Genomic DNA, 16,237 nt, shown 5'->3' with positions numbered 1-16,237 from the left:
CAGCTAATGAACATAGAACATTGAGCTTTCTCTCAGTGCTGCTAAAAAAAAAAAATCCAAATACACACAAACACTATGCACCTGGCCATAGACAGGCCATCATCACCTCAGCAAGCACCAAAAGCTGTTAATTGGTGTGAAAATACACACAATGACTTGTGTCATGGTTATTCAATGAAGCTGGCACTTGGTAAAAGGAGAGAGAGAGAAAATGAAGAGCTGGAGAGGTTTTTCTGAGAGGAGAGGCCCCACCTTCTACTAATATTTGTAGTTTCTTGGCTCTACACTCTTAAAAATAAAGGTATTTTAAAATGTTCTTCAAGCGATGCCATAAAAGATCCATCTTTGGTTTCACAAAGAACCAATCAGTCAAAGGTTCTTCAAATAACCATCTCTTTCTTTTCTTATAATCTGAAGAACCTTCTTTCGCCACAAAGAACCTTTGGTGAAACAGAAAGGTTCTTCAGATGTTAAAGGTTCTTTATGGAACCATTTAGACAAAAAGGTTCTTCTATGGCATCGTGAAGCATTTTTATTCTTAAGAGTGTAAGGAACATTGCTAATGACCACTTTAATCTCTGGTGTTTTATAAAAATCAATGATAACCTCAGATTCGGACTCACAGGAAGCTTCCACCGTCAAATAAATACACTTAACACTTTTACACTGACACGCCCAAAGTACAAATACCTTGTAAACACCTTGTTAACCTTTAAACTTTAAAAACATCTTTATAAAAAAAAAAACTAAAAAACTTTTTTTTTCCCCTACCGAGTTGAATCTGCTTTACTTTTAAATCTAAGTGAGACCATTAATAACATTAGCAAAACAAAAGAGGTTTTGCACCAAGCTACCGCGTCCTGGGACAAAAGACTCCGCTTTAACAGAGCCTTTTAAGGTTCTGCCTGACAATTCAAGACTCCTTCACGGTGAGTTTGGACCATAGATTTCTCAGATGCCTGGTAAATGAGTGAAAGCTTGCAGCATGAGGACTGTTACAAGACTAATCACTAGCACGGATGATCACTGAATCTCCCTTTGGCTCTGTTGAAAGGGGGTTTGGGTTGGCCTTTCTGCTCTCTGTTACTGATCAGCCTGCTTAAGTAGCTTGTGATTGAGAGGGTCCATTAGAAGCCTATCCATCACCTCCTCTCAACAAGCTGAGAAAAAAAAGAGGACATCAGACACACCCCTGCACCAGTTTCTTTGCTTACACATGTCCACATTCATCACAATAGTGTCAAGACTTGTTCTAACCTTTTATTTTTATTTATAAAATGAATAGTTAAAATTCCACAATCACGCTGACCCTTCATTAAACTTTGCCCATCTTGGTTACTGCCGCTAACTTGCATAAACCTTATAGAGCATACCATAAGAATAACCAGGAAAATTCTGTGGATTTGTGGATTGGCAGTAAGATGGGCTCATAAAGTAGTAAAAAATGTACTTATTTGAAAGAATTTAGGAATTATGACATTGCAAAATATCTGTCTTTCTTACTTTTTTTTTTAAAGAGGCTTAAATTACAAAAAACCCGGACCATCAGAATTTAGATAAATACTTCTCAGTCAGCTTAAAAGAAACCCCTCATTTGATCATGATTACAACTGATAACATCAGTGTAAGTGAACAGCACACATTTACTGCTGTACTGTGAACTATTAAGTATTGTACTACAGAGACCTGAATCAACATGTAAAACTGTGTTAAAAGAAAGACTGTAAATTAGCAGCATTAATTTACTTCAGAGCAAATAGAGATGTTCTTATTGATGATCTGGATGATGAAATGGTATATAGACCTAATCTACGGTACAGCATGTACTTCTACAGATTCATAAAAAAATAAACTTACATGAGAGAAAAGCAAACACTTTTAAGACGAGAAGGTGTATGTCAACAAAATTGATACAGCCATAAAAATCTGACAGTTACTGGCTAATGAACCATATTACTTGAAAGAGAAAAAAGGTTATTCTGATTAATGTAGCTTCTAAATTGAACTACTTACTGACCCATGATGTCTTCATCATTTTGCTGGTTTCATACTTTAAAAAACAATAAGCACTATTTATTTGGCCATTATAGTAGAATGAAAACTCAGAAAAATATACTCCTCAAAAAAGTCCTCTGCCTGCACAATCCCTTCATATCTAAACAAGCTTTTTCAAAGCTGCAGCTCCACCAAAACTCAATAAAACATTGATTTTGGAAGCGAGATGTCACTATCATATGACAACCTTTCACACTTGTGCCCTGTTTTCTAGGGGGATTCATAAATCATCACTAAATCTCCTCACAGTGGGACGCAGCTCGTAGAGAAAGCTGAACCTGTCTTCAGGCAGGAAAGTATCTTGCTTGGCCTGCTGCTGTAAGTGAGAAGAACCTAGAGAAGTGCAGTTCCAAGCAGGAACACGCTCCTCATTCTCTAACCTGCTCTGAGGTGGCCCTGTTTGGGAATGCTTGAAACTAAGCAGCCTGCTGTGTACAAAGCCAGAACTGGAAGACCCACTGTGTTTGCCAATAAAAATGCATCTTTTTCTCAGGAAACTGGTGAGGCTGTTTTTGTCACACCCCGGTTAACATACACACTCGAGTAGAAAGCAAAAACAAGTGGCTTGAGGTAAAGTACCAAGCAGCTTGCATTAGCGTCAGACTTTTATTCATGTTTTCTCATTCTATCCTCCACACATGAACCAGCCCACACTTCCTATCCTGCTTGATGGCTTTTCTTATGTATTTGTCCTATTTCATTCATACAAGTAAAACAAAATAAGGATGTAAAATAATTTATTTTCTTCTCTTTAAAAAGGATAACACAGGGTACAAATAATGTTCTAGATCACACTAAATAATGGATACCTCGAAAAGCTTGTGAACACCATAGCTATATATATCACCATCACAGAATCTCATGCTAGCCTAAGCAGATCTTTTCAGCCGAGTAGAGTGAAGTGTTGTGGGATTGTAAAGCCCATTCCATTCTAATCTGCATAATAGGCATATTTATGCATGCAACCGCATAGAAAGTGTCACTTTGTGAGGCAGCTTGGTAAAGTTCTAAAAAGCTCAGCTAATGTAAGCATTGGATCACTTTTTTAGACTTCATATGCCCATACAGACTCATTATTCACTCCAAGAGACATTATGTTTAGCAAGCAACTTTTCTTTCCCTTTGTCCCTCTTTGTTCCTTGTTCTCTTTGTCTTCGATCTCACTCCCTCCCTCTTATATTTGTCTCTGTCCTTATCTGTGACTGACAAGCACACCACACCACTGTTTACAGCAAGCCACAACCATGGAGAGAATTTCAAAAGTAAACAGCCAATATCCTGCGCAACAACGCTGAGGAAGCTTTTTTCGGTGTGTATTGTGTACCTGTCCCAGTATTTGTGTGTGTGTGCGTGTGAACTCCTCCTAAACTCCACAGAGAACTGCAGGCTTTGGATGCCTCACCCAGACAATAGTCACAGCCCATTAGAGGTTTCTCTGTCAATCTCTGTGCAGGGTTCGACGCTGTAATCCGTTACAGCCCTCCCACACCAGTAGAGCGGCTAGAATGCATCAATCAGGAAGGTCCAGGGGCACTGCCTGACATTACCTCATCGTCTGAAAGAGGCTGTGTATCAAATTCAACCCACCAACACTAGCCCTTTTCATCCACCCAGCTCCGGCCAACCTGTGCATTCAAAGCTTGTCTGCTTTGTTACAGCTTCATCATTGCCCCCAGGTGTCTCCAAATGCCCTATCCAGTCTCCTGTGTCAGACAGTCACTTTTCATCTGGTATGTCTTTGTTACTCTGTTTCCTACTTTTAAACTGGGAGAACAGATGAAGGGGTTCCATCACACTGGTACAAGAGTATCCATTACCTTTAAAGCTAAGATGCTGGAAATGAATCTGTTTGATTTCCTCTCTTTCCTTCTGCCTTGGTACACCCCTTTGTCAAGCTGAATGGACTCCTAAGCCTTCCGCATCTTGGCTAAATGTTTCTCTTGCTTTCTTTACCACCACCCTTTCTACCTTCCAAATCATTTGATGGCCCCTTCTATTTTCCAAAGGCATTGGCTTGTTTCAGATTACTTTGGATCGCTCGATAAAATTACCATGTTTGGACACATGAGTGACGATGGAAAGCCTGTTTGATGCGTCTTGACTGACACCCCTTACTTGATAGCAAATTGGCCTGCTTCTGGCTCAACCTCCCACTGTGGCATTCAAAGCCATGCAGTAATATCCCAGCTATTAAGGAAAGAAAGATGTGAGGAGAGTGAAGGGAAGACATGCATGCCTTTCTAAATTTCTTGCCCAGCTGTCTGAGCACTAAACAGAGATGCCTTTAACCCTGATGTGGTGGGGGAGGTTGAGTGAGGTCTTCTCTCCGGTTCAGAGTATTATGGTTAACGGTTGGGCTCACAATCACAATATTTGTGCGCACATTCCACTGGGGTTTCCAGAGAAGAAGAACTATTTGGTTTAGGGATGTGAGTGTATGTGCGGCAGAGAATGAGAAAGAGAGAGACAGACAGACAGTGAGAGAATGAGCTCACAAATAGCTGATAATGAGGGTCTTCCTGTCTGCATGACAGTCTTTATGCCAAATGCTCAACTAGGGCTGTGCTTAGCTGAGATCTGTTGTTTAGCATGATGCTATCTCATAATGGAAGCAGGTATAAGATCCTATGCTGATACAGAATCTAGACAGTTAGCAGCACTGAAATCAGTATCCTACTTGTGCATGGGTGTCAAAAACAATTTCACTTTGATTACTAGACTATATCACTAATAAATACTCCATAATGTTCTGTCCGCTACAAAAGGAGAGATAAACAAACAACAATTCTTTAATTGGTTGTGGTGCATAATATTGCACAAATCTGAAAGTATCAGAATCTTTTTTACGGAACATTTATGAGCTCAAAAAATGCCTGCACAATGTGACATTGTGTCAAAATCTTAATTGACTTTGACATTGTATTACATTGTATGAAATCCTTTAAACTGAATATGAGGGACAAAGTTTGATCCTAAAGCATCACACGTAATGTTACTATCAGACTGTGTCTTTCCTGAGAGCTTTTCTTTCTCTCTTAGGCACACAATGTCTTCTGTGATGGAGTAATCGTTAATTAAGCAGTCAGGCTTTGACTAATCACCCTACGAAGGCCATGCAGCTTTAACCACGAGACACTCATCTCAACTGCCCCTTTGGCACACCATTCAACTGTGTGTGTGCGAGAGAAACAATCAATTACTTCTAGCTGTCAGTCCATCTGAACATCTATGACTCATCAATGAATGAATGCATGAATCCATAACTACAACAAACTGTAGAACAGATATAAAGGAACATATTGTTGAATCTGCCTCAATGATTTGCTGTTCATACTTTTCCCCCAAACATAAAATCTAATATTCAATAAATAATCAGCTAAAATTAATGAACAGTATTCATAGCAGAACTGGATTTTTTTCCACCGCAGAAAACACCCTCTAATATCAGGACCATCTTTAAGACTGAGCTTAAGGATCTTGGCCCAAGAAGATAATATAAGCCCAGATACTGCAGCAACATGGAAGATGAATTTCAATTTAATGTTGCTTTCTGTGTCACAGCAAGAGATATTTTGTCTTGGAGGACTGGAGGTGATAGTAAAATAGAAGCTGTTGTGCGATCTACCAAATCCCAGCTCATTCTGTGTCAAAACACTTCCTTGGTCCTGTTCGTACCAAATTGTGATACATTTCCCCCAGTAACGAGTGAGACTTTTCGCATTTTGGGAGAAAAAAATGCAAGCAAAGTGCTTCTAAAAATAGGAAATGAGTGTTTGAAATTGTGTCTCTTTCCTTAGGCATTGTTTTAATGATTTTCTTCAAATTAACTCAGGCTGCTGAGCTTCACCAATTTGTGATCTGGGAGTAACGTCAGCAGTAAACACCCTCTTTTTTCCCCACTGTATGCAAATATCCGTGATTATCTGACCCTATTGCCTACTGTACCTCATCATTAGAATAAACAAACTCCCTTAAAAAAACATTGTTGACAGGAATCCCAAGGGATGTGGAGTCACTCTGGAGTCTGCTCTAGGAGTCACTCTCGGCCTTGAAAAAAAAAAAAAAAACTGTCCGTTTTAATGTAACTGAAGACCTCCTATGACATCATTGCCCTCTTTTTCATTTTCCTCCTCTAGAGGAAGAAGTCAGCACAATTCCTCTTTGTCCACTCTCTCGTCTTTCCGCCCAAGGAAAATGAGGTGAGGATGTGGGTGGACGGAGACGAGGCGAGAGGAAGAGAGGACTGAAAAAACAATGGAGATGGAGGAGATGGCCTTGTCCCAGAGTGTGGAACAACTGGCCACCTCTCCTCTGGGCTCTGCCATTAGGCATGCAAGCTGGAGACACTGACAGCTGATAACAAAAGCCCCCCTGAATGCAATGCCAAGTTCTTTACATGTGTGCTTCTGCATGCAAGCTGATTACAGCCTTTCCCTCCAAAACCTTCTCATTTGCTTCCTGTATTCCACTAATTCGCCTCAATATTTGCCTGTGTGCGCAGATTTGTTTGGGGGGTGGAAAGCTGCGGAAAAACGTGGGTGAGACCCCAGGGTCACTGTCTTATGTCTGTGAAAGATAATTAGACAATACGGCTGTGTGTAGCATGTCTCGGGCAGAAAACAGAGGGAGCCATTGTTTCAAGACCCCCCTAACCTAACAGCTGTATGTGTCATCGGGAACACAGTTTGAGCGTTATGATGGGCAAATGAGAGCATGGGAAAAATGGAAAATAAGGAGTTGTGGACTTTTCTCCACAGGAGGTATTATATAAGTTAACTTACAGATTTTTTTTCACCTACAATATAAGGGTTTCCTTTTTACTGTACAAAGAAGGTATAGCATTATCCTGATCCCCTTAGTCCTATTCAAAAGCCTGAATGTCACTCTCAGCATCAGGCCCAACAACACACATACAAATTTGTACGCAATAATGTTATCGGGGAGAAAATCTTGCGATTTGCTCTCTGCTGTAAACAAAACTGACCTTTATGTTGAATTTGTCACCGCGCGCCAACCTCTCCCTGTAAAAGAGCCCAGAGCACTCAACCGCTCGCAGCCAGTTCATCTCTCTCTTGTATGCAGAGTGCAAGTGAATCAAAGCAGGCCAAAACTCATCCATATCTATGCCATACGAGCATCTCCTAAATAATGCAGCAGTCTTCCTGCACCAGACAGATTCTGCTGCATCGGCGCTATTGTGAATCGTGTGTGTCAAACACTCTCTCTAACTCAAACGCACATACTCAAACGCTTCCAACTTTTCTACTCCTTTTCAATAAGGAAAAATAAGGAAAAGTATGGAAATCCATTTCTACCTCAGAGTGGAAAGAATTTCGACTCACAATGGGATTTTGCATTTGCAACTATATATCTAACTGCTACTTTTTTTCTCATAATTGTGACTTTGTATGTCACAAAGTGACTATTAATAATTTTAAACTTCATCTTACATTTAGTTTTTTTTTTTTTTTTTTTTACTGCATCAGAAACAGGTTTCCACAGAAGAGAGTGAGCAGGAGGGAAAGAGAAATAATATTTCATGTTCTTCTTTTCTAATCATTGCACTGGCCACATAACCTCATATTACGCACCTTTACATTCAATTCAAGCGTTAAACCTCTTAACAATATACACACATGAATAAAAACAGTTTTTTTCAGTATCCATATGGTCTCCTAAGATATTTAGATCATGCATAATACAGAAAGCTCCTAAAACAAACCCAGAGAGCCACCCAGCCAAAAATACCAGCATACAACCCCACTCAATCTCAGCACCCAGCAGTCTCCACCACTAATGGGAGGCCTTGTGTGCGGTCAAACTATCTGTTCCTCTAATGGAGCCAGTGAAGACATCAAGAATGTAGATTCGCAAAGCTGTTTGTTGCAGTGTTTACATGTGTGTGAAACCGAAGCCAGCAGCCTTGCTGTCCAGTCAGTCAATTACTTAGACAGCAGTTGAAGGCACCAAATAAAGAAGCTGGTTTCAGACAGGCTTCCAACCAACTATTATGATGCCTAAAGATCTAAAACTAATTTGAGTGAATCTAATGATAGTAAATGGATATTTATGAATAGCCTTTTTTTTAAAGGTTGTGGGATATCACAGACAGCAAAAAATACATGTACTAGATGTATACTAGGTGTAAGAGTGGGAAAGCATGTGAATGGAAGTCTGTGTTAGAGTACAAAATGGTAAATTTATAATGCATAAAGTGATAGTCAGTTATGTATTTCTTTTCTCTTTTCAAGCAAAAGGACTAGAGAGGAAGGAAGGAAGGAGTAGGCGAAAGTCTTATGATCTCAACACGCTTCCTTTGAACGCTGCCTTATGGGACTAGCCAACCCCATGCCAAAGGTTTCGAAAAAAGCACAGTGCCGGAGATTACTTGGAATACTGATGGCACAGAGCAACAGAATTCCACTGGGAGACAGAGGGACAATCCGAGAAAGCAAATTATGGTTGCGAGAAAGAAGCAGCGGAGCTTTGGTAAGGGCATGCACATGAATATCTGGCACTAGGGGCTGGTCTCTTCAAGACTCTGTCATGTTCCCTGCTTCAAACACTGCTCTTTGCTACTAGTTCTGAGACTTCATCTTGTCAGACATTCTGAAATCGTGTGTGAGTGAGTGAGTGAGACCGAGAGAGAGAAAGACAGACAGACAGAGAAGACAAACAAGCGGGAGAATAAAAGATAAAGGGGATATGTGTTTGCACCTACATTTGGGTGTGTATCTGTCTGGGTGAATGTGTAAGAAAGCATGTGTGTTTATGTGAACCAGGATTATATTTCTCTCTTTGGTCTATTTATCTATGAGCCATTATTCAGAGAGGGAGCTGGTGAGCTGCTGGTGGTTTTTCAGAGTGTGGCGTGCTGCTTGTATAGATGTCAGGTGAGATGAGTGGTTCAGGCCGTCCGGGAGTCTGCTCCTCCCAAAGCAGCTGCCACCAGTCTGTCAAAGAATTGCTCTGTTACGTCCTATTCTTCCCTCTCCCTCCTCCTTCTGTCTTACTTACACACCCACTCAATGATGAGAAAAACATCTAGAGTGCAGCCAGGGTCATATTTTCCCCCTAAATGAGTTCGAAAGTCCAAATGAAAGCCAATAGTAAACAAATAGCTGGCATACGGGGACAATTTATAATGTATCTTCAGATAAGCCTCTGTTATTGTGCTTAACTGACGCATACTCTATGCTATGATTATTACAAATTTAAAATCTATTTGCAAACCAGGCATGCATTTTATTAACATTCCCGCCTATATTTTCCCTCTTAAGTTTGTGACGGTGGTAGGCATTTGGATTCAACATTTAAATTTAATTACCGCCTCCATCCGTGTCAATACAGCAGCCTCATTTATCAAAGAGACAGACAGAAAGCACAGCTTAACCACCAATAAACATTTGTTTTAATTCGTTTACTGGAGCACCGACCGAAAGCGCTTTGCCTCGCTTGCGGTTACGCTGTTAATTGGGAGAAGAAACACTTTTGGATCTGAGGGCGCCAAGGGATTTTGAAGCCTTTATCTAGAGCTGAATCAAAGCCGGTGTTAATAATACACCCAATGAATAAAATATCTGTTAAAAGGCGTGGAAACAACAGACACACGGTAAAAATAGGCCAGGCTCGAGGATGCTGTATCAACCTCTCTCATAGCACACAGAATATGCAAAATATAGTGCTGCCTTTGGTGTGAAATAAACAGTGCAAATTAGAATATGCTGCCCGACAACTACTTAGGAGTGTATGAGTACTGAGCTTTTAAATGCAATGTGGTAGAAAACAAACCTAATAGATTGATATATGTCAGTGCAAAGACCGACGTGTTTTCTTGTACCAGTTTGCTAATTATTCAAATTGCATGGGGTTGTGCAATAACAAGTTTAAGGGCATTTCACTTTGCACTCTGCAGTAGTGATGAGAACTTTTAACACCAGTTAAATACTTTTCAGGAACTAAAAATTTGGACGGAAGTGTGATTCTTATTGCACTGCCAAATAATGACATCATTCCAAATTCTAACAGAAGTAATTTAACAACTCAAAAATAATAATAGACCTAATAATAATAATAAAAAAACATGTAGGCCTATTTTAATGGCTTGTCAAGTTAAATTCATTTTTTAAAATAACTGACAGACATCATCTAACTTTAAATATTTACAGATTTACAATTACACTGATTTGCAGAACAAGTATGAACAAATAACAGTTCTTGCTTTATTTTGAGTTGGACAACTAATGACAATAACAGGTTAGTGAGACTGATTCAGTATCCGCTAGCACTGATTTTGATTCACAACAAAGAACCGGCTCGTAAGAGTCATCTGTTCTGAAATCGAACAAAAATGATCACGCTGAATTTTTGTCATTCACAAAAAAGAAACCGACTCATAAGAGTCGTTCGTTCGGAAATCATATTATACTGTTCACACAGTATGCTTGTGATTCACTGAAATGGACCTGTTTATAAGATTCGCTCTGTCGAGATACATTGGTCTCAATTTGTTTATGAGTCGCTAAAAGAACCTGTTCATGAGAGTCATTCATTTAGGATTCGGACAGCACTCAGAGTTGCCTACAGTACAATGTTCTGTCCGCACCGGCGAAAAAGCGCGTTCGAGAATCGTTAATGAAATTTAAAGTCTTAAAAAGCATTCGATTTCAGTCATTTTAAAGAGTAGAAACAACTCCCCCGTCCCCAAACCCTACACTGCAGCGCTGCTAGTCTCTGTCAGAAACAAAGAGGCAGCGCATGAGTGCAGCAAGCGATATCCAGCTCATTCATACTCACGCGCTAGGCTATCAGGATAGGAAGAGATGCCCGCGGCCACTACTACATAAAGTACAAAATAATGAATAAATCAACACTGCGACGAGCATAATCTTTCAGATCGCGCGCATTTCCAGTTCCCCTTAGACTGTATCGAGAAATGTCGCACCTAGCTCTGCCTGGCACCATTTATATTTATTTAATGCTGTTGAATTATTCTGTTTGAGAGAGGAGATTGCGCCTTCCTGATGGCGTTGGCTGTGAAATTATTAAGAGGTGTTTCTTCTGTTTTGGACACTGTGATCAGCACATCTCTTATGCAGTAGACCTCTGTGGCTTTTAGCACACTTCCTTTCCAAAACCTCAGAAGGGTGTTACTTATAGCCATTATCATGGTCACACCTTGATCATTCTTTCTTCAACTTTTCACTTATTATTCTGCTGGCTGGATGATCTCATTAAATGGGGCACTGGATATCAACCTCAAGTCTCTCATGCACAGTATAGCCTCCAGTCCAGTATGCTTACAGTATGAAACGCAGCCACTTATTCCAGTGTACTGAATGATGATCTCGCGATTGCAGCAAACAACAACAAAAGTTCCCAAAAAACATATATTCCATCCTTAACACATATTCACAGCATAAAGCCTATTAACATTCAAGTTTTCCATGTGCCAGAGTTTTCCTTTACATCAACACAAAAAATTATTTGTAACTAAATTTATAGCATAGTATATGCAACAAATTGTCGGGCATGCCCCATTATAAAGTACCTTGCAGTAACATGCAAATACATACATTTCAGTATCATTGTATTATATTATGTACCATATGATATCATCACTGTACCATGGCACTACCTCAGTAGCTTACTTCTCTAAAAGGGTAAGATGAGCAGCATATCAACATCAACTGCATTACGCTGGAGTACATGCCTATATCGGACAAGCTTAATTTCCAAATTAGCCTTGTTTGCATATGGCGCAGTGCCACTCGCCCAATATAGCGGAAAGATTTCACAGGACCTGTACCTTGTTTGTCACAAAATACAATTATGACACACCTAAAACCACTGCGTAAACTTCAAAACGGGGCGCGCGGAACGATCAGTAGCTAATCGCGTTATGATTCGGTTGACGCAGCGCTAAGTAGTACACAAACATGCGATTTTGTCATTAGAATAGTTAGACTACCGAACTCAAACAAAACATCTTACCTGTTCCTAAAAGGCACAATGCGATGTAAAACGTCAACATCTTTCCGGAGTCTTCAACACTTGTCCTGCAGTCCAGACTAAAAGTGTGCGCACGAAAGCTCCGGATGGACAGAATGTGGAAGCTGGTCCTCGCCCACCTCTTGAATTAGGTAAAATAAAATAAAATAACCGGCAGATTATGTTAAACTCAGCTCTGGGAGCTGGAAGTCTCTACTGCCATCTGAACACAGTCTAAGCATCAATGCTTGCGGTCTCTTTAAAGTTTAGAACTTTCTTTCGAACGTTCACGTAATATTTCCCAACACAATTTTGTTCAAATCAGGTTGCTTTAATGCGCATGTTTTGCATCAATCCAAGTACAAGTAGATCCTCCGTACAGGGGTGATAGAAAAACTCAGTTTCTCCCGTTCAGCGGGGCTCCGCTCGCCGGTGCAACTGAGCGCGTTTCAGCACCACAGCTCTATAGCGCACATAAACGCCTCCTCCTGCGCACAGTTCCCTCCGTACTGCTCTCTTCGCTCTTTCTCTCTTCTAATGCAGCGGCAAGGCGAGGATACGATCCTCACTGACTGTCGTTCTATTGACTGGATGTTGGCTCGAGGAATAAAACAAGCGCTTTTTCTTTCTTCCACTAGGGAACATAGAGTTTGAGAATGAAGTAGTTCTTAGTCTACAGGGACAGCCGTTGGCCTACGCCCCCCCGGGTCCTGCAATTGGTTAAGGGTTTAAACTATAGGGGTGTCTAGCAGTTGGGCGTGTTTGGTCCTTAAACAACAGGGGGTGTTTGGTTATGCGCGCCTGTGAATGAATAAACTGCTGGGGAAAGTAAACAGGTGTGTCCCGGAGCAAACAGAATCTGCCGAACAGATGATCTTAATGGGGTTTCTTTAAATAATGATTCAGTGTACATGCGATGTAAATACACTCATATCAATTAATGTTATTTATCACTTAATGTTCGGATACGATCTACATGCTCCTCATGAGTAGATTCCATGGGAACCCACGGGAGCTTTTTTTGATGTGCTTCTTGACCAAATATGCGTTTTGTTTGGCTTTGTATCGTTTAAAAAAATAAATAAAAATAAAAAAATAAATAAATAAAAGAAATGCAGCCATAAATGTCTAATTTTAAATATCTCAAAGTATTTGTGCCATTTCAGTCTTTTGAGGACATTTAATAGCCTAATAAAATATTTATAAGGACTGTATTAAATATATAAAGCACATCTATCAACACACACAGACACACAAAGTAGGTTTATATAGCCCCTTTCACACTGCACATCAGACCCAGCAAATTGCAGGAACATTGCCGGGTCGCCTTCTGTGTGAAAGCAACCACGTCCCGGGATTGATTCCGGCATTGAACCCGGGTCGGGGACCTAGAAACATTGCCAGATTCAACCCGGGATGAGCCCTGTGTGAACAAAAGCCAGATCTAATGCCGTGTCGAAGTGATTACGCTCATTATCGTGCGACTCTTTTACCGGCTGTTTTGAAGGAAGATCAACGTTCGCGACAAAAAAATATGTGCAAACTGTAATGAAGCAGAGATCAGTTTGTTCCTCACTTTCTGCGCTGACGCTGAGATCGTTTACTTGCTTCAGTGAAAGTATAACGTGCCTAGCGTTTTCGACTCGTACATTACATGTCACACCCTGATGTCACGTGTTGTTACGGGATCTTTACGGGTTCTGTGTGAAAACACGCACATATCCCGGGTAATCACTGGCAGTGTGAAAGTGCAAAAAGGGGCTTATCACGTAGATAAACTGCAACAGCTCCAGAGCGCTCTAAAGCGCACTGTGTTTTTATCGGAGTCAGATTCGTTCACTCGTATTCGTTCTCTTAATGTGTCCTTCACTGTAGTGAACCCATTAATTTAACGGTCATTTTTATATATTGAGTTCATATGTTTTATTAAATGTAAATGTTCATATTCATGCTTTTGAAATTGTGTTGGCTCTAAATAGTGAATGAGTGATTCGGACACAGCGAATCTTTCAGAACTCTTGTTTGAACCGATTCATTGACACAAATGATTCATTCCTGCATCAGATGTTGTTATATTTGTTGCCATCTCCGATGTCCAGTGTTGGAGGTAACACATTACAAGTAACGTAAGTTACGTAATCAGATTACTTTTTTCAAGTAGCTAGTAAAGTAGCGCATTACTTTTTAATTTACAAGAAAGTATCTGAGTTACTTTACTTTTTTAGTTAAGTATATATATATATATATATATAATAATAATAATTATTATTATTATTATTATTATTATCCACCTTGTTGATACACAGTTTTAAAAGTAACTCTTAAGATTTCACCTTGTAATTTCTCTCTCAAGAAAAAAAAAAAAAAACACAAACTGGAACCTTTTAGAAATAGGGTCAAGGAGAGAACAATTGTAAAACCATGCGGATGGATTTGGTCTCCACCCTGTTAAGATTTATTTTAGGTGAGGGGATCAAATGCGACACTGCCGCTCACAAACACATGCTGATGAGAGAAACAGCTTGCTGGAGGTGGAGATGATGAGGGGAATTCTGTGAGTTGAAAGAAACGGGATGGAGTATATGGGCAATAGATGATCTCTAAACAACAGGGGCTCACACCTGCTGGGAGAGAAGAGTAAACATCAACAACTGCTGCGTGAACTTTACCAAGTCTTGGCAGGGTGTGATTCAGACGTGTGAATTAACAGCTACTTTCATAGACATGCTTAGCAAGCCTGTACCTGAAACATACAGTAATTTATTCTGTAACCTTACATTGAGGGTGCTGCAACCCACCCTATGCCTACTTAAATAATTCATGTACATATAAGAGGGTTTTTTAGACTGTAGATTTATTAATAATGAATACAGTTGGATATTTACTAAACTGTTCTGTGTTGGGGGAGAAAGAGACAGTTAAGATGTCGTTTGCAAATTGTAAAGAAAGTCATAAATAAAGCATGAGGTGAAGTTGTATGGAAATGCGACTCCCCAGGAAATGAGAATATTTTAACAAAATAGTATCTCAAGCCCATTTGACCCGGGGTCAATTAGAAAAGAAACGTCAACGACGCAAGGCTGAAATTAACATTGCAGCTTTTCCCCTCCTGTCTAATTTGCAAGCCTGATGCAAAGTTGAACTGAAACAAGTATATTGTCATGAGATTGCGGTTTAATTTGACATGGTGCTAAAAAGTCAATTCCAATCTCACTCTGACAGACGACAAACACTGCTTTCTGGGTATTTGTCTTGAAGACAAACTAAAATGACATTCCCTCCATGGAGAACATTTTCTTGCTGACGTGGACAAAGGTTAAAATGTCTTTTCGTCTCTCTTAAAACGGTCTCCTCTACATCCCTTAAGTAAATATTGTATCACTTAAAGGTCAGCATTCCTTATAAATGTATAAATCAGAGCTGGTTTATGTCTATTTCATCCAAATGTCACAAGATATATGCTATTAATAGTCTCGGGTTTATAATAATGTCAGTCTTGAGTTTCAAATGTCTCGTTTTATCAACCAGTGTGACTCTGCAGTGTAAATTAAGTGAAGACATGTAAAATTATATTGTCAGCATGACATAAAAATGGACTCTTTCTTTCATCACAATGTAATTAATTTGTCCCGTCTCTGAAATAACGTTCCATTTTTTTTGACATAACCAACTGCTGCCCTTCAACCTGATAGGTAATATATTGGTGTTATTTTATATCCTTATATGCAATTTATATTTATTATATACATTTTATTTTTATATTTTCTGTTTTCATTTTATTTTTAGTTAGGCCTAAGTTTGAGTAAATTTGTTTAGATGCATTTTTGTATATATATATATATATATATATATATATATATATATATATATATATATATATATATATATATATATATATATATATATATATATATATATATATATATATATTTGTTTTTTTGTTTTTTTTAGTAGTAAAGTTTTACAAAGGACGCTGGATGTCCTGTTTTACTTAGAAAGGTCACATTCAAGAAGCAAATACAAAATATTATCAGTCACCACTTATAAGCTACTACTAAATATTTTAGAAACATAATTTTCTGTAAAGTTGCTTTGTAACGATTCGTATTGTAAAAAGCGCTATACAAATAAACTTGAATTGAATTGAATTGAAGTGAAATACCATTTTGTGTTGACTTTAAACTAAACAAAT

General features: G+C 39.2%; 1 protein-coding gene across 1 annotated transcript in view; it reads right to left on the bottom strand.

Annotated features, from left to right (window-relative positions):
* The window catches only part of LOC128028978 (kin of IRRE-like protein 1), a 40,382-nt gene extending 27,669 nt beyond the window's left edge, over positions 1 to 12,713 (bottom strand). The window contains exon 1 of the mRNA XM_052616400.1: positions 12,049 to 12,713. Within this exon, the coding sequence (XP_052472360.1) occupies positions 12,049 to 12,088 (40 nt within the window). The 5' untranslated portion in view covers positions 12,089 to 12,713. The remainder of the gene's footprint in view (positions 1 to 12,048) is intronic.
* Positions 12,714 to 16,237: the final 3,524 nt, after the last annotated feature.

The sequence above is a fragment of the Carassius gibelio genome, chromosome A15 (genome assembly GCF_023724105.1).
Source record: "Carassius gibelio isolate Cgi1373 ecotype wild population from Czech Republic chromosome A15, carGib1.2-hapl.c, whole genome shotgun sequence".
NCBI classification, from domain to species: Eukaryota; Metazoa; Chordata; class Actinopteri; order Cypriniformes; family Cyprinidae; genus Carassius; species Carassius gibelio.
This window is presented reverse-complemented; position numbering and strand designations above follow the sequence as displayed.